The following is an 18,982-nucleotide window of genomic DNA, read 5'->3' as shown; positions in this document are numbered from 1 at the left end:
ACCGTACTTAATGGATTTTGACTTCAAAGCCTTTGGGTCCCCCTAATCAACATCTCCTTTCCAAGCCAAACAGGGCGGATGCAAAGCCTCAGAGCCAAATTCTACTCATGGAGCTTCTCCAACTTCAGTGGGGTTTCACTTTCACAAACTAATCAGGTCTGTAATATTGCTGGTACCTCGATAGTTTCGGCATTCAGTGACACATTGTGCTCTTGAACAGGCAGAATGCATCTTCTAATAAGAACTTGGCATGAAAACTAAAATCCCTCTCCAGTACCAATGGGCAATTCACACTGTTGCTTGTAACAGATACAGTCAGTGCACTGATGTGATAGGATGCCAAATTATTTAGACATCTCTTTGTCAAAAGTTATGCTAATAAGACACGTTTTAGAAAGCATGACTTTACCTCCACACATGCACAAATGCAGGTGACGCTACATTCTTCCATTTACAATGAAGACATCTAAAGAACTCACACCTGGATTCTAACTTGCTATAAGAAAGGCATGAAGGGAGTTTAATACCTGATACTGCAGCCTTCCCAGTCACAGGCGTTGGTGTAGTCATCAGAGAAGCAACACTTACAACAGTGGAAGTTGCAGTCTTATTCACTACTGATGAAGTTGACTGGCTCTGGCTTATACAAATTTGGTGTTGCTGTCCAGATGTCTTTGCTGCAGGAGTTCCAGAAGACGATGAACTGGAACCTGCATTATCTATTTGCTGCATTAAAGAGGCAGAGAGGGATAACAAATTCCTTTTCATGTCATACGTTATTCAACAATAAGCACAACAAGGCAATATCTAGAAGTAGCAAAACCAAATGTTTATCCATCAGTCATTAAGAAGTTCTCAAGCCCATATGCAAAACCTTATCTATAATGATGGTATATATAGAATGGAGGTTGTTTCAAGCAGAAACCGTGCACACAGGAACTGCTACCACAACTGCTTTGATAGTATCTGGAGCCAGGTCTCTTAAATTCAGCAAGCAGGGAGGCCTCCAGATGAGAAATCTGACCTAGGAATGTTTCATATTTCCCTGCTGCTCAGAACTCCAGAGGTATCCTCAGAGAAATGGAAAGAAGTCTGGGATGCAGAGGCTGCATGGAAAATTTCTATCTCTGTAGCTTCACTGAGAGCTGTAAGATCAGTGAGTAGCATTTAATGCAAATTTTAGCATCTTCACCTATATATGCTGTGTGCCAGCGTTCAGCCCTCTGAGGGCAGCATGGCATCAACCTTCTCGTTGTTTAATCTTTGCCTCCCTACAGGCAAAAGCAGCAGGGCTGCAGGAACCCTCCCAGTGAACTTTACACTGTCCTTTTTGCTGCCTCCTCGCCACCCTGTGAACTCCAACCACATTCCAGGGAGACAACCTGGATCCACACACAAGAGCACTAACTCTAGGAATGCAAATGTTTTTCTTCCAACCTCACTCTATGCCGAAGCACCCTATTCCAAGGCTGTGCTGTTACAACTCCCTGGGGATACAGGGAGGACACACCCTTTGAACAGTCACAACTGAAGGACCATGAACCTTGGCCACCGCTGGCCTCTGAAATCTGTTGATGACAGATTTCACACTAAGCACCATGTAGAGTCTGTGATCTCAGGGAAGCGACCAACAGCCTAGTTACTGCTGGCTTTCACTGGCCTGCTGGATACAGAGCTTCAGGCATTTCACATTCTTCTGCAAATTTTTGTGCCAGGAGCATATTTGAAAGCTGCACAGCCCAAAAAATCTGATTTGTATGATTGCAAAAACTGTTTCAGATAAAGCCTTCCCCGCCTACCTGAATTTTAACAACATTAAAAGCAAGAAAGTGCAGGTTTCAGTTTCTCTTCTACCGTTGTTTCCTCGCAGATATGCCAAATTAGCCTCACAGTTATGCCAAATAGCAAACAACACGACAGGTTGGGACACAAGTAAGAGCAGAACCCCCAGCAATGCTGACTGAGAAGAATGACAGAATCATAGAATTGTTAGGGTTGGAAGGGACCTTAAAGATCATCCAGTTCCAACCCCCCTGCCCTGGGCAGGGACATCTCCCACTAGATCAGGTTGCTCAGAGCCCGGTCCAGCCTGGCCTTAAAAACTTCCAGGGATGGGGCTTCCACCACCTCTCTGGGCAACCTGTTCCAGTGTCTCACCACCCTCATGGTGAAGAGCTTCTTCCTAATGTCCAATCTAAATCATCCCATCTCTAGTTTTAATCCATTCCCTCTAGTCCTACCATTCCATTACCCGACATCCTAAAAAGTCCCTCACCAGCTTTCTTGTAAGCCCCCTTAAGATACTGGTAGGCCACTATAAGGTCTCCTCGGAGCTTTCTTTTCTCCAGAATGAACAACCCCAACTCTCTCAGTCTGTCCTCATAGGAGAGGTGCTCCAGCCCTCTGATCATCCTTGTGGCCCTTCTCTGGACACGTTCCAGCACGTCCATATCTTTCTTGTAGTAGGGGCTCCAGAGCTGGACACAGTACTCCAGGTGGGGTCTCACGAGAGTGGAGTAGAGGGGCAGAATCACCTCCCTCGACCTGCTGGCCACGCTTCTCCTGATGCAGCCCAGGATACGATTGGCTTTCTGGGCTGCTAGTGTGCACTGACAGCTCATGTTGAGCCTCTCGTCCACCAGCACCCCCAAGTCCTTTTCTTCAGGGCTGCTCTCAAGCCAGTCACTGCCCAGCCTGTATCGGTGCTTGGGATTGCCCCGACCCAGATGGAGGACCTTGCACTTGGTCTTGTAGAACTTCATGAGGTTGGCATGGGCCCACCTCTCCAGCCCACCACCTCTGGGTGGCATCCCTTCCCTCCAGTGTGTCAGCCGCCCCGCATGGCTTGGTGTCGTCGGCAAACTTGCTGAGGGTGCATTCTATGCCACTGTCCATGTCGCTGACGAAGATGTTAAACAAGACTGGTTCCAGTACTGATCCTTGAGGGACTCCACTTGTCACTGGCCTCCACTTGGACATGGACCCATTGACAGCCACTCTTTGGGTGCGGCCATCAAGCCAGTTCTTTATCCATTGAATTGTCGGTCCATCAAACCCATATTTTATCAGCTTGGAGACCAGGATGTCATGTGGGACAGTGTCAAAGGCTTTGCTCGGGTCCAGGTAAATGACGTCAGTTAAGAATACCAATAGGGGAAAAAAAAAAAAAGCAGTGGAAGTCCTTTCCTGGGGATTATACTGGCTAGAGTGAAAACATTGTATTACTGAATATTGGCAATGTTGTTTCTCACCTGGGCCACCCCGTTTGTGGGAAGGGCCACAGCAGGAGCAGCAGCCGTGGTGATGACACCTCCTGATACTCTCAGCACAGTGGTGCCGGGTTTGGAGAGCTGGGATGAGGCAGGCACTGATTTTATAGACCCATCTGATATTTTCACCAGCGATGTCTGCCCACTGGGTGCAGCCTTTGAAAAAAAGAATTCAGCATAAGGAAAAAGGTGTATTTCTTTGGATTTTTTTAAAATGACTTAAAAAACCCCTCAGACACAACAACAACAAAACAAACAAGACAAATGCTTTCTGTATTACTGAAAAATATTTTCAAAAGACTTTTGAAAAAGGCAAATCATGGCAATAAGAGCTGGAACAAAATTATCACCTGAGAAATCAACTTTATGAAACTGTTGTCTTTGCAAAAATATGCCTATCAATCTTGAATTTTGCATCATCAATTAGAAGTACTCTTGGGGAGTTTGAATTTCATAAGGACCACTTGATAGTTTTTAAAAGAAGGAGCTTTGAGGGATAACAAAACCAAAAATTTTGAAGAGCTTTAGCAGGTGACCCATTTCTAAGGTTCAAATATTTAAGCACATTTTTGCACCTGACTGTATTCACTTCTCTAATTCCATTTCACTAAGAAATCCCAGAGCACATTTACAAACACGCAACCCAAGCTTACACATGACCCACTTTGAGAACAGAAACAAAGCTGGAAAACCGTGGTCCAATATCTGCATATGAAAGCAGGCCTTCATGTGCTTTCCTTATCATAGTACAGCCAGCATCATAATGGTACAAACACCAAACCAAACAACTGCAAAAGGAAAAACTTTCCAAATGTGTGGCTGTCGTTCCTATACTTTATCTGACAAAACGCTGACTCGTAAGAAACACATAATTTGCACATTACCTGTGTAAATAGAGCGGTTTTCTGTCCAGTTATCACTTTTAGTGCTTGTCCTTGTGTGGAAGATGCTCCGACTCCTACATTACCCTGAACAACTGAAGCTGGAGTCAGCTGCTTCCCAGAACTCTGAGGAGAAGGCTGGCCAACCAGAAAGGTGCCCTGCTCCAAAAATAAGTTAGGGAAGTCAGCACTTTAAAAACACAGTTAAGAGTCAACAGAAATATACTATATAAGCCTGTAGCTGTAATGCAACAACATTTTATCTTCTAAAAACAAGGCACTGCTAATTACAGTGGATGCTTCTGCACTAAGAGCTGGACACAGCCTTCTCAGTGCAGAACACCACCTTCTGATGCAAGGGAAGGGGTGAAAAAGCCACAATCGGTTTCCTGTCTTGTCAGAAGCATCCACTAAAATTTAACACACTTTGTGCTCTTCGAGTTTATTCTTCATGTCTTCATGACAAATGTTGCTTAACATGCAAGTCAGAAAGGCTACTGCTGGGTGAGGCAAAAAAAAAAAAAAAAAAAAAAAAAAAAGAGAAATCGAGACATTCTATCACGTTCTCACTTCAAAACGTATTTAGAGCTCAGCATGCAGCGACAACTGGAGGTGCACGCTGTAATAACCTAACAGCTGAGACCTTGCCACCCTTCCTGCTTCTCATCAGTATTCCGCTGCTGCCCTTCAGAGGCTTCATTCACCCACTGTCACACAGGGGCCCCTTCACACAATCTTCTGTTTTCTCATTTTTACTTCCTTACTCAGCCTCGCTGTTTCTCTCCAATAACTTTCCTTTATTCTCCTCTCTCTACCACTTTCCTCCAACTCTTACACATCCTACTGTGTAGGATAACTCTTCATCTCTGTCATATCACCTCTCTTGTTTTGGAGACCCACTGCTTGCCCTGGTCTTACTCAGTGCTGCTTTCTCAGCCTGAAAGGAGCCATGAGGATACCACCCCGCCAGGGGAGGTGAGGGGCAGAGATGTGCCAATAGCAACAGCAAGTGGTAAAGCAAGTGCCGGGCAGAGGGGAGAGAGGCAAGGGCTATGAGAGAGATCTAGATCCCATAGTCCAAGAACGGTTCATGTACTACACAACCACAGGACATCCACATATCACCACTGCAGCCTGAAATGTCGATCTGCTTCAGCTAAGATGCTTACACCACTGACCTGGGGCGTCTGCTTCAGGATGTAGGATGTATAGGTGAGGTGCTGTGACAAGTTACTGCTTGTGCTTTGGGTTCCTCCTCCTCCACTATTCGTAGAAGAACCAGATTGGAGACCTGTAACCAGAAGAAAAGGCTTGACTCTGGTAGCCAGACAGTGTCTAAAGCATCCCTGTGTATACAAGATGCTTGCTGCCATGTTTTGCAGCTGAATAACATTATTATCCAGTACAGCACAGTTCGGATGTGCTGCTGTGCTCTCTTACAGCTCAGCAAATGCCATGAATGAAAGGGGCTATGGGGGAAATAAGGAGGACTGTTGGGCTGTTGTGCAAGCAAAGCTCATTTCGGGCTGGTTTGAGTTCTCTCTCGAAAGAAGATGCTGTCCAACAGATGAACAGTCTTTTCATCAGTCTTCTGCAGGTTATGAATCTGCAGCAAAAGCCCTAAAATCACTCTGAATCCCACTGGCTTCTTAATTTTACTGTTGTTGGCTGTTCCAACACAATTGATACCAAGCAGTGGCAATTTGCAGCGACACTAATATTGCTCTGCCTCCAGAAGGAACACCCTGAACGCTGACTTTTTTGCAGTCTCTCATTAAGAAACAAGGATAAAAAGCCCATACTTGTGGCTCTGTCATGAAAATCACAAGTATTTGCTCTTCCTTGAGGCCTATGAGATTACTTCCTTCTTAAGGTTGGACTGCCCCAGCTGCCTCTCTAAATCTCAAGCAACAGGGCTTCCATCACCAGCTCTACAGCCCAAAAATACCTTCACCAAGAAAGTATTTTCACTGCTTTTTCAGTGACAGGTACTGTATTGCTATGTTGCTTGTATTTACAACCTTATATATTAAACTGAGTAATACCTTTTTCTCACTGCCAGTATCATAACTGGGAGCAAAAAATCCAATCCATCCCCCATCCCAATCCCCAGCCTCAAAAGGAGCATTCTTTGAGAAGGCTCATAACAAAATTCCTCTACAGAGTCCAAAATCTGCAGTATTCTTTCCCTAGAGCAATAGCACACTATAAACAAAGTATCACCCATCGGAACTATTTTAGCAATGTTATTCTCCTGGTATTTCACAGCAAATTTGATTCACAAGCCCATTAACAACAAAGTGTTTCTGCTGTTCTCAACAGCTTGGGGCGAAATCTTGTATCAGTACTCAAAACCATTTCTTTCCCTCATTCCAGATACAGTATCTTGTCCTTTTCAAAGTCAATTTCTTATTTTTCTAGTTTCTCCAGGGTGTCAATCCATGACTTATTAATAGCTTTCACAACTACATTCAAATCCATCTCAGTTCTACACCACAAAATTGCAGTTTTGTCTTCCTACAGATCACAACAAACAGTTAAAGACACTGAATTTTGAGGAAAATACACTGCTTTCAGCACAGAGAGACACTGAAAAGTACTGCATGAAAAGCAGTTTCATCTAAAACAGATGACACTTGGGTGATCTGTCTTAAAAAGCACCACATACCACATTTGTTGTGAACAAAGAAACCCCATCCCATTACTGACTTCCACAGTACCAGGATGCTTTATAGCAAAAATGCCCAAACATATTAATTATGCAGTGATTACATTATTTAACTCATTAGATTTCCCTGCAAGACTAACTAGCATTATTTGTGGCTCGCAGTATGGCTCCTTGGGGTATCAGAAGCAGTTTTCCTTTCCCAGAAGGATTCTTGCTGTTGGTGGTGAGGTACAGTTTGGTGCCTGGTGGTAAGTTTGCCAAGTTTGCCAGGTTGGTGGCTGGTAACTGCAGTGTAGCCATCACTAGAAAGAAAGAATAAATAAAAAAATAAAAACGACTGCTTGCAGAAAGTAGTACGCACTGAAATCTGCACAGGATGAAAGTACTAGGAGTGACAGGCAGTTAGCCTTTGATAATCCATTCTTAGCTGGCCGAACTGCAGATTAACTCCACCTGTGATGCACAGACCCTTTGAATAGGTCTGAAAAAACCTCTCTGCGTGCAGTGCCACTTAGAGCTGCGGGCCAAAGCAGCAGAGCCCTGGGGTCTACAGGCTTACTTGGGTCTAGAGGCCACACAGCACCTTTCAAGCAGTCCAGAGCCTAAGATAAGATGCTCAGCTAAAGCCAGCTATGTGCAGAAGCAGGCTGGGTGCTTCTGCCCAAACTCTTGTAACTGTAAGCACTGGGGAAGATGTGAAGACGCCATAAGGACAATTTGGCTCTTCATGGTTGGATTTACGTGGAGCCCTTTGAGCATCTAAGGACTACAATGCTGGGCAAAAATATGAGATCTGGCTCCAGGAAAGTCTACTGGTCTCTAGCATGTTCCTCAGCATATCTGTCTGATCTCCCCTGACAGAACACAGCATGTTTTAAAGCGCTTGTGCTCCCTCTTACAGATTATGAGTTAACATTTTCTTTATTGCTAACCTTAGTCAGCCTGAATTTACCTGAAGACCTCTCCACTCATTTTCAAGTTTTTCAATCACACATAGCTATTTTGCAGTTGAAGAAATCATCATAGAGCCCCAAAGTCTACCCACCATGAGCTATTAACAAGGTGCAAAATTACCCTACCTGAACCTTGAGATGTACTTTTCTGAGCACCTGTGGAAGAAACTTGCGCCTTTGTTATAGTCTGCACAGGCTGAGCAACAATTGTCCCTCCACCTCCACTCACGATGGCTTTGGCTACACCTTGAGTCACAACCTGCTTCGGACCAACAGCCTTTGCTACCGAAGAGCTAGATTTTGCCACAAGTATCTGGCCACCACTGATAGCCACCGCTTGTTTCACTGTCGACTGTAAAGCAGAACCAACTGGAACGCCAACAACCTGCAACAAATAAGTATTGGATGATGTGCTGCTGGCAAGAGCTACCATGTGAATTCTAGCTGGTACGCTTCCTCCATCTCTAGACATTTCAGGACACTTTATACGTGTCTAGTCACGTATAACAGCTATTCATTCAGAAACAAAATTAAATTGGCAAGAGTTCAATCCCAAGTAAAAAGATAAACTGTTAAACACAACCGGGATTTCAGAGCACCCACAAAAGATTAAGTACATTCAAATTACAGGGCACTTCCATTTTTTTCTGATATATAAGCAATGGCTTAATTCCAGCTGAAGATAAATCTTGCCTTGGCAAAGCACAGAGATCCAGAAATTTAGTTTCAACACATTCATGGGAACAGACTCCCTGCCTCAAAGCAGAATCCACAAAGTGCTTCAATTTTATGTGTTGACAATAACTGCAGGCAAATATGAGTTTGCATACCTGCTCAAACAGGCAAGGCAGTAAAAAGGACAATGAACTGCTGCAAATGCAAATATGCATTTACTTATGCAAAAGTGAAAGCTCCATATGTAGTTTCTTGTGCTTGGCACATGATTTGACTCTATCCACAATGGAAACAGGCAAGAATGGAGACAATTTCTGAGACATCTGTCATCTCGTCACTGCACAGTTACTGTGCCTTCTCAGAAGCTGTGTCACTCCTGTCAGAGCAGCACTACATTGGCACAGACTCCTACAATGAGTTGCCACTCAAGTAGGACTGCTTGCACCTCATGTTAGTTCTGGCTCAGCCTCCACCCCACTCCCTATTTGTCCTGTTCTTTTTCATTGCAGGCCTGTTGTCCAAAGAAAGAACTTGCCTCCTCTTGCAGAAAGATCATGAGTTTCAGCAAGAGCTGATGATGGCAGCCAACTTTCTGGGCTGACAGGCTCCAGTTCAAAAATACCCCCACCCCACTGTTGCAATGGGTTAGACAAAGTGGGAGATGTTCCCCATACACAACAAAATGCAATAATGCCTCCTCACCCTGCTCCTTTTATGGGAGCATGATGTGAGACGCTCTGTGCACATGGGGAACCCAGCTAATCATGGTGCTGCTGCCTGGGTCTGAGACAGAAGCAACCCTACAGCCCTGAGAGAAGCATGAGGTGTTGCAATGAAACCACAAGAAAGCCAGCTTACGCCACACCGAACATGTTCAAGCGCCTCCCTCATACCTTAGACTGCACCGTCCCCTCGCCTGTGCTCACAACCGGCTTCTGCGGTGACAAGGCTAACATGTGGCTCCCTTTTACAGTGACATACTGCTGCACAGAAGTCTGCGTGGTTGTCCCTGTCGCTGGTAGTTGAGGTTGCTGGGGCAGCTCTCCCGGCTCCTGCTTTATTATCACCTTTTAAATAGAAAGAAAAAAAAAAAAAAAAGCAAACACCTTTAAATAACTGGGGAGCATTTCTGGAACCGCCTGTCTGCAAGAAAGGGCAGGCAACAGTCAGTAAACTCAGAGGTGGCTCTTACACAGCACCAGGGGCACTGTCTAACTCAGCTCGAAGATGGGGGCTACTCCCAACACACAAGTGTGTGAGGGGGTGGTTGCATTTACAAAGCATTCTGAATTTGAGAGGTGCTCATGGAAATTACAGAATCACAGAAATTGCTAGTAAGATTACAACTAGTAGCTATACTAACGATGGACATGGCCAGACCTGACTTCTTTAGGCCCTACATCTCAGAAAGGAGCCAGAACACTTTAAGGTTTCCAATTTCTAGGCACCCTCCTGCTGAGAACACATTCTAAACTTCAATTTTTTTTCTATCCTGCAAAATTATAACCAATATTATAACCATAGATATTGCAAATTATTATAGCTGATATTATTCTCTTGTGAATGTTTTATGTTTCAATGGGAAGGCCCTAAATCTAATCTCTACAACTGGCGACTCAAGAAAGACTGGTGGATTTTTGTGTTAGATTGCTGTAGGTACTGTAACTGGTAGGAGGCATTCTTCCACCTTTTACTTGGATCACCCTAATACTGCCAGAAACAACTTTAAATTCTGGATGGTAACTTCAAAGGAAATATACTCATAAGCGTCAACATTCAGAAATCACTATAGCATTTTTTAAGAAAATCCCGACAAATCTACCCCAGTTTACTTTTACTGTATCCCACTAAAAATAGCTTTAAAAATACCAGCCTCCATATGACAGTGATTCAAAGAAAAACAAGAAAGGCTTAAAGAACAGACAGAAAGAAAGGTCACAGGAACAGTAAAGCCATGGAAAAAGAAAAGAAAACAAGATACATTTTTTTGAGAGGTGATAGAGAGCTCTTGGCAGCAAGACATATTGGTGCCAGTAATAGTTTTACATGCACTGGAAGACACATGGTTTGTAGCACAAATCAGCAGGAAATAGCACTCTCGGGCATCTTGTCTCAGCACAAAAGCCAAGAGGAATACCTTTGTAAAAGCTCCAAGTCCTCCAGTGACCGATTTGGGGCTTTGCACCTTGGAATGACTCCCGATAGGACAAAGAGGTGGCATGGTGGCAAACAAAGAATCCTCCTGCTGCGAATAGGAAGACACGGTGCAAAAATTGGTGAAATGTCCAATACAAGAAATAAAACAAATGGTTGCTATTAAAGGGTAGCACGGACTACCTGGGCAGTCCTAAATTGCCATAAGCTATTTACAAAATCAGTCAACACTTAAGTAAAAGGAGGGTAACATACTTAATACAATCTACAAAGCAAATTGTATTTGGAAATTTACACCTCCAACAGCAGTAACAGCTTCTTGGTTTCTTACCATATCATACACAAGTGAAAGAAATTGACTCGTTTGCCCTCCCCCCCGCCCCCCAGCTTTTTATAGAAAGCATTTCAGAGCTGTAAAATTCAAGCGGCTGAGGGGGGATCTTATCAATGCGTGTAAGTACCTGATAGGAAGTTGTAAAGAAGACTGAGTCAGACAACGCTCAATAATATCCAATGAAAGACCAAGAGTCAACAGGCACAAATCGAAACACAGAAAATTCTATTTAATTATAAGATTTATTTATTTCTTTATTTTAATTTAATGATGGACGAACACTGGGACAGTTGTCCAGAGAACTTGTGGACTCTCCAGTCTTGGAGATACTCAAAACTCAACTAGATAAATTCCTGAGCAACCTGCTCTAGTTGACCCTGCTTTGAGCAGGCAAGTTGGACTAAATGATCTCCAGAGGTCCCTGCCAACCTCAACCATTCTGTGATTCTATACACAATCTCGGAGAGAGAAAAAGATCTAAGAAGAAACAAGTTATGGAGGGGGAAAAAAAAATGTTCAATTTAAATCTGCAAGCAAAATTCTCTCAGATGAATTTTTGTTCTCCTGTAACTAGAAAGACCTGATGGCACATAGTCTTCCCAGGCAGAACTCACCATTTGGCAGAAAAAGTGAGGCTACCTAACTAAATGGAGTAAAAAATATTTCCACACCTGCAAAATCGTGTACCTGGCATTCCTGGATCTAAGACTGGTGGAGAAGTAAAATGTATTTGAGGAAGTTTGTTACATTTGTGTTTTGTTTAATTAAAATAATTATACTCTTTTAAAATCAATGTGAACTCCAAAGCCATGGTTTCACTATTACTTGGCCCATCCTTGGGTTGGATCCTGACCAGAAAGCAAGCCTTCAGATTCTAACCTAATACTCCTGCCATCTTCCTTGTGATTAAACATATGGCCAAAACCAGGTTAGTTTTCAACCAGGTCACTTGTCTGCTCTGGCTCACCACATCACTACACAACTGGCGGCAAACACAGGGAAGGTGTGAAGACAAGGCTAGAGGCACAAACAGCCCTCTCAACAGCAGCATGCATATAAGGCATTTTAAAGTGACTGAAGAAACACAGCCTTAAGTCATTAAAAAAATACAGAGAAAACTAGCACTCAGTGAGGAGATGAGAAGCGGTGAGTGAAACACAATCTGTAACATTACACTGTAACAGCAGATACCCCCTCCTCTTTAAAGAAACCATAAAATTACAGCCTTTCCACCAACCAGAAGGCATAGGGTCACAAATCAAAATACATTTCTGTTTACAGAGTTGATTTTTGTATTTTTTAAAATATATTCATTTTTTAACTTTGCCCTGGAAATACAGAATTCAACTGCTACCTGTGCCTACTCTGACTCATTTAAAACCTTTCAGAAAGAACCGTCCCAAACCAGTGAAAAATAAAGACTAATGAATGGTTTTCAATATAGTGAAGTAAAATCCATTTGAGCAGACAGGGTTTTAAAAGCTGAATAGCTGCACACCTGACACTTCAAATGCTACTCCCAACCAATTGCTTCAGACAGCAATCTTCAACACTTTTCCCTAACAGACATAGGAAGCATTTCAGTTCCAAATGTAAAGTGATTTGCTCTCTGCAGGCTGACTGGCAAATCTTTCCCCCCCACCCATATCGAGAATTAATATTCTTGTGACTTGGAGACAGGGAAACGCTCCTATTTTCAGCAGCACACCCACCAGCTGCTTTCAGAAAGAGCCTCACTGATGCCTCTCGCCTGCCAGAAATATCCTTTCTAGTACAAGATGTGGGAGAGGTTTTATGTGAGACCGTTCAGCTCTGTACCTTTTTGGCTTTGCAGATCAGAAGCACAAACCCTATTCATCACTGTTTGTTTACACATTTCGTTACTCCACTGTTTACACAAACATTTTTCTAAATGCAGACAGTTGTAAAGCCACTAAATGAGCTATTTTCAGGCTGCTAGGAACAACTGCTGCACAAAAATAATGAACAGAGTGAAGGTTTTGAGGTAGACACCTCTGGTTTAATCACATACCATCACTAACAAAGTGAAGAAGATCAAAGTCAGCTACAGAAGAGCTTTCTTGAGAGATAAGACACTTGGAGAGCTATGCTCTCCATGGATTTCCTTGTAGAAAAGCAAAAGAGCAGTGTCTTTAACAGAGGTGTAGGCAAATCCAATTAGAGCTGCATGAAGTGACACTATCATCTTGTATAACCACCATGCTCTCATATGACTCCATCTGTTAGACACCGTAAACCTTCTTATGAAACGACAACCAGAACAACTTACACAAATTGTAGAACTGATAACACTAAAAAGTCCTACTTGATAGGAAGCTGGATTTTAAATGGAAAGTACGCACCTAATGAGAACATTACCTTGACAGTTGAGGTGACAAAACTGCTCCCATGGGTCTTTGATACAGGAGATGCAGTTCCGTGAGAGGTCTGACAAACACTGGTCAATTTGCTGGTTGGGCTCCCTGCGTAACAGAAAATAAAGCAGATGTCGGGTGAGGCATGGGGAGCGGTGCCACTGAACACATGAAACCTCTTCTAACAGGAAACACTGCATTTCGACTTTGTATTCTCCATGAGGTACATCGGTGGGAGTTGGCATGGGCACAAAACAAATCCACTACCGAATTTCTACCTGCAGAACTCATGCCCCAGAGAAGGTACTCTCCACTCAGAGCTCCATTTCTCATTAACAAATAGTCAGACACCTTCCTGGGCAGCTGAGGATATCCGCTGGAGGTGTGAATATGTGAAATTAGGACAGTAAATGAGTCAGAATTTGCTGCTGCAGATGCAACACCCTCCACTGCCCAGAAGCCTTCTGAACCTACACTAGCCTCAGACACTGGCATGGGGAAGGCCTGGAGGAGCCTGGACTGGGATGGAAAAGGAAGGTTAGAAAAGGAGGGAGACAAAGTGAGGAGTAACAAGAGGAAGGGACTGAGGGAAGGAGGGAAAAGGAAGAAACAGAAATAGGGAATGAAGTCTGCAGAAGACTGCTCTTGCAAAATCATCATATGGAGATGTGTGCCACAGCACCCTCATGACCCCCCCGAGATGGATGGGGGTGCAGTGGCAAACTTACCCTGCATTACCAGAGCATGTAAACAACACTGTTGCTTAGCAGCAGTTTTGTTACCGCTGTTGGTTTGGTTTGTTAGTTTATGAGATGCCAAAGCCATGGATTACACACATGAAAACACAGTAATAGTCTCTCACACAGTTGTACTACAACCTTCACTTAAATTTAAAAGTAAATGAACAGACATTTCTCGCAATAATGGCGTTTGGGAAGGCTGGTTTTCACACAGCATGAAGTTTTAGATCTCGCCCCTCTTTTTAAATATGATCTGTGACTTTGTCTGTAATATCACATCACACTCAACCCAGCCTGGCTGCTGTTGCCAAAAAGCCAATTCCAGATTCTCTCTTGCCCCCTCACACAGGGTCTGGTGATGAGGCTATCTGACAAAGCTCAATTTGGGGAGGGGATGGTATTAATTTTCTGCTCTGCCACTGATCTGGTCTGACTCATGCAGGATGCAGGGGAAGCGGCAGGAGTGCAAGGGAGGGAGAGGCAGCAGGCAGTTTCTTCCAGGCCAGTCTGTACTTACATCACACTAATGTGGTGGGAAACTGCACCTTTAGTGGCGTTAAGACTCCTATGTCCAAACCATCTGGTGCATCTACAGATCCTATCCTCCATGTACAAATCTCTACCAGGAGAACATGAAAGTCACCCAAACCATGACAAACCACATACGCAGAGTAGACAGTCAAGCTGGAGGTAAGGAAGAAACAGGAAAGAAAAAAAAGACAGAAAAACCCCAATCAAACAAAAAACCCCCACCCTATTGATGAAACAGCTTCAGTGTTACCAAGAAAGCCCCCAAACATACTCTAAAAAAATTCAGTTGCGACTATGTTCCCTCTACCAATTCCCTCTGTGATGAAGTTAAAATGAACGTTGACAGTTATATTCCTTCAGATAATAGGCAGAACTGTTATTAAGAGAAGAATTTTTGCACCTTCCAACCATGCCCAGCGAACGGTTTGTGTGTTACATGGATGCTGCTGTTCACCACATGGCTCTGAGTATCCTTCTGAGATGCTGGCAAGCACACACATACACAATCAAGTGTTTTTAAATAGATAGCATTCTTGGCCACAAATCACAACAAATAAATGACTTTCGAGTGACCTTTCCTCCAGCCCCAGCACACAGATTACCAGTTGACTCCCATATCCATCACCCATCTCCCGCAGCTTAGTCCTCCTCCCACCCTGACCCCAGGCTTATGGCTTATGTCACCACTGAAACACCAAGGGAATCCAGTTAGAGGAATCCAAACTGTCTGGAATCAGACCAGCTAGAAGTTGACAGCAGCAACAGAAACTAGCACGGCTGTTCTGATAACCCGGGCCTACTCAACCATTTCAACACGTCTAGAGCACTGTACACTGGGACTTACAACTGATCTGTAAGTTGCTGCAAGCTCTACACACTTTTTGCCCATATCCGCAACACAGTCCTCACCTAATCACCTGCACGCTGTTTGTGTTTAAATCTCTGTGCCCCACAGTCTACATTACTTTCTCCCCTTCCCTCTGTGCCTGCAAAGAACAGGCTGTCTTTGACGAGCTATCTGTGAATTCAATTTGCCTTAAGTTATATGTTCTGTTTCCTAAAGGAAGTGACATTAAAGTCTGAGATACTCTTAAACTTGTTACATCGGCCAGTTGTGCAAACCAACAATACCTCCTTTGCGAGTCCTCTTCTATCTTTGCAAGCTGAAATACTGTTATTATACTAACCGTTTTAAAGGGAGAATAAACTTGAATGGGTAAGACTAAGCCACTGCCTTCTGCGATCACACTACACACCTGTGCTTGTGGCTGCTGCTCCAACCATCTGTCCAGGCTTGTCCACAATAATATACGGATTATTAATGACTGAACTAGCAGAGCCTTGCTTCATGTGCACCGGAGTGGAGGTTGGGGTACGAGGTAGCGGAGATGGACTAGGGGTCGATATTGGAGAACCTTAAGAAAAAAAGTCCAATGCTTCTGTCTTGTAAATGTTGTAAGAACATAAAAACACAGCAATAGTAGTACTTACTTAAATGGCTTAGAGAAGGAACATTTTTTGAGGAGGCAATTCCCAGCCTGAGTGAGATCATGGGACTTGGAGAAGGAAAGAGGAAACAGAAGGAAAGGAAAAGTCATGTAAAGCACTATGGCTTATACCTACCCTGGACATTCTCTGCCTACCAGGACAAGCAGGGTTCAAGGGGACCTTGAGAAGCCATCTTGTCGATTCCTGAATCCTAAGGGATGTTACCTAAATCGTTCTCACTGCCAAGACCAGTCCACCCAAGGAGATGAAGAAAGAGAGCCGCACTCTTCGATAGGTGCTCTCTTTCCCTTGTGGAGCCCACAGTACAGGCATTCAGAGCTAGGAACCAAGCAGTTCACGTAAAAAAGCTGTGCAATACAGCAGCCGTCAGACAGGCATGGACGCTCTTGTCTCTTCACTGCTCTCACTAGAGCAGAAGCCCTTGAAAGCAAACTGTAAAATGTGCAACTTGGGGGTAAGAGGACCAGGAGAGAGAAAAACTAGAGAAGAAAAAAGCTGCATCAGGGGTAAACAAGAAATGCAGAGAAAAGGACAGGCACGGAAGTGATCAGAGAAAAGAGATGGCAGCAAACACACTAAGCTTCAACTGCCTGTTAATCTGCTTTCTTGGCAGTGATTGACAATTAAAATGGAACATAAATGCTGATCAAATAAAATCCCCATGTCTTATAAACTGCTTTTGAAATCTGAAAGGGGTGACACTTCTCAGCAGACAGCATACCCTTGGAAAAGTATTTAGCAGGGAAACATTTAAATAGCAAAGATAAACAGAGAATAGTCCAAGGATTTTAAAAAAGATAGGATGGCCTCTGTAATTCTTGCTTTCTGGGAAGCCTTGGGAAAGAAGATCAAGAGAAGAGCTTATTAAGAAAGAAGAAAGCACTTGGCAAAGGTTCAAATGAAAATCAGCCTGAGTATAGTTTTAAGATGTCAAGGAAAAAATACTGAAATTTGATTAAAAAAACCCCAACAAACCAGACAAACTTTGGGAAAATTGTTTGGGAGCAGATCATCAGAAATCACACATACTGATACCTGGTGCTTCATCCTCTCTACCCTGAATACCAGAAAATGAAGGGATGTAATAGGTCATCTTTCAGCTTCACAACATGTGACACCGTGAGCTGCACATTAAAACTTTCTGACGCAAAACATCATCCAGTGGATGGCATCATGCCCAGGCAGGGAAGGGACTACAAGTGAAATAAGTAAACAGCACCTTGACCATATTTGGTTCAGAAGCTATCAAAAGAGTATCACTTTGCTCACTGCAGCCAGCTGACAATTTAATCCAACAGAGGGTGGACTTTTGGAAGAGGAAGACCAAAGCTGTTCCATCTGAGGAGGTATTACAAGTACAAGAGGGACCATTTGAGTCTACAAGGCTGACCCTAATTATTTGCCCGATAATCAGAAAAAAAATTTTCATCTTAATCCATTCCCAGCTGTCTGAAAGCAGGAGGGAAAAGAATGGTTTCTTCCCACATAGAAATACTGCACATGGAAGATGTGTCCTTGCCTGGACATTTCTGTGGGTAGCAGTCCAGTTAAAGACTATAATTTTCATACTTAAAAGCATTCAAGAACAGGGAGAGAACAGCTCTCATCCTGCTTTTGATCTGATGTGAAGCATTTCACACTTGTATTTTTTTTCTTGAACATTAAGTGTGTTTAGCTTCTTATTCTAGAATTTCCTACTGCTTGATGTTCACACGCTGGCAGTAAACCAAGGGAAGGATGCAAAACAAGTAAGTCCAGCTGGTTCACTCTCTTGTTTTTCAAGTTGAAGCACGCTGGGATAGGTAAACTAACATTCACCTGATACAATCTTGCAACTCATGGTGATAGGCTGGAAGGATTTTCCTGGCGACTCTGCAGGGCTTGGACTCTGACCTTGAGGCACTATTTTACAGCTAGCTGCAATGGGTTGAAAGGCTGAATTTCCATGAGAGCCAAAGGTAACTTTCTGTGTGGCTAACTTGGTGGGAGTCCGTTCTATCGAAGATGGCAGGGAATAAAACGTGGCATGTCTTTCGGTTTCAGCATTCCCAGAGAATCCTGATTAAAAAGGGAAAAGAAGAGAAATAGTTCTTAGGCTGCGACATCTAATTCCTTACTGTGCTTCTCTACACAAACAAAACTCAGGTATGACAAACACGCTCTTGAAGGAAGGAAGGAAAAGCAACTGGTGGGCAACACTGAATGGGGAGAAAGTGGAGTAGGGGGTTCCTCCTGTGCAAGCCTGTTGGATTTGTCTCTGAATGGAAGAATAAAATGCTACCATGCACAGCCTGTTCAGCTGTGGCAGCTGATCAGCCGCTTCTTACACGTTTTCTTGGAACAACCTTTCCATTAACCAAAAGCTGCTGATAGTTTCGTGTCTTCGGTTAGGGGTCCACAGGACTAAGGCTGGATCTCCTTCGCAGAGAATCTCGCAACGCATTTTTTGGAGTAAGAGCACAAGGAGACCACCTACTGCCTTTTGACCTGGGTTAAGGAATCCACCTTATCTGATGTAGGAGGAGATCAATTAATCTGGAGCTGAGGAGAGAAGCCACTGCCCATCAGTGTAAGAAAGAGGCAGGTTTACTTCCTTCCTGTTAGCTGTAGGACTGCTCACCTAAAGGTGATGCGTATCTTCCTGTTTGAACAAAAGTCCTGTTTGAACAAAAGTATTTAAAATTTGTCTGCATTTCTCCTTTTTTGGCCACAAGAAAACACTGCACTTAAACAGAGGACATTCTTCTTGCTAAGCCAGGACACTGCTGGTGGCATAACCGTGCCTACCAGAAAGTGCATCACACAAGACGTCAGCTTAAAGCCATTCCTTGAACACAGGAGTGTCAGGATAAATCAAGAAAGGCATCAAACCATGTCGCATGCGACTGTACTT

At 43.6% G+C, this 18,982-nt stretch overlaps 1 protein-coding gene across 10 annotated transcripts in view; it reads right to left on the bottom strand.

Annotated features, from left to right (window-relative positions):
- YEATS2 (YEATS domain containing 2) overlaps nt 1-18,982 on the bottom strand; it is a 51,881-nt gene that overhangs the window by 16,061 nt on the left and 16,838 nt on the right. For 7 of the 10 annotated variants that reach the window (XR_008467038.1, XM_054205792.1, XM_054205798.1 and 4 more), the window contains 11 exons: nt 17,908-18,147; nt 15,837-15,995; nt 13,314-13,417; nt 10,584-10,691; nt 9,340-9,513; nt 7,898-8,156; nt 6,959-7,120; nt 5,329-5,441; nt 4,154-4,309; nt 3,252-3,425; nt 528-726 (listed from right to left, as the gene is read on the bottom strand). Coding sequence is in view for 9 of the 10 variants with exons in the window: in XM_054205792.1 (XP_054061767.1) it covers nt 528-726; nt 3,252-3,425; nt 4,154-4,309; nt 5,329-5,441; nt 6,959-7,120; nt 7,898-8,156; nt 9,340-9,513; nt 10,584-10,691; nt 13,314-13,417; nt 15,837-15,995; nt 17,908-18,147 (1,848 nt within the window). In the remaining variant the exon portion in view is untranslated. The remainder of the gene's footprint in view (nt 1-527; nt 727-3,251; nt 3,426-4,153; nt 4,310-5,328; nt 5,442-6,958; nt 7,121-7,897; nt 8,157-9,339; nt 9,514-10,583; nt 10,692-13,313; nt 13,418-15,836; nt 15,996-17,907; nt 18,148-18,982) is intronic. The other 3 variants (XM_054205796.1, XM_054205799.1, XM_054205800.1) reach the window with 3 other exon arrangements.

Source organism: Rissa tridactyla, chromosome 6 (genome assembly GCF_028500815.1).
Source record: "Rissa tridactyla isolate bRisTri1 chromosome 6, bRisTri1.patW.cur.20221130, whole genome shotgun sequence".
NCBI lineage: Eukaryota > Metazoa > Chordata > Aves > Charadriiformes > Laridae > Rissa > Rissa tridactyla.
The sequence above is the reverse complement of the archived record's forward strand: the minus strand, read 5'-3'. Positions and strand labels throughout refer to the sequence as shown.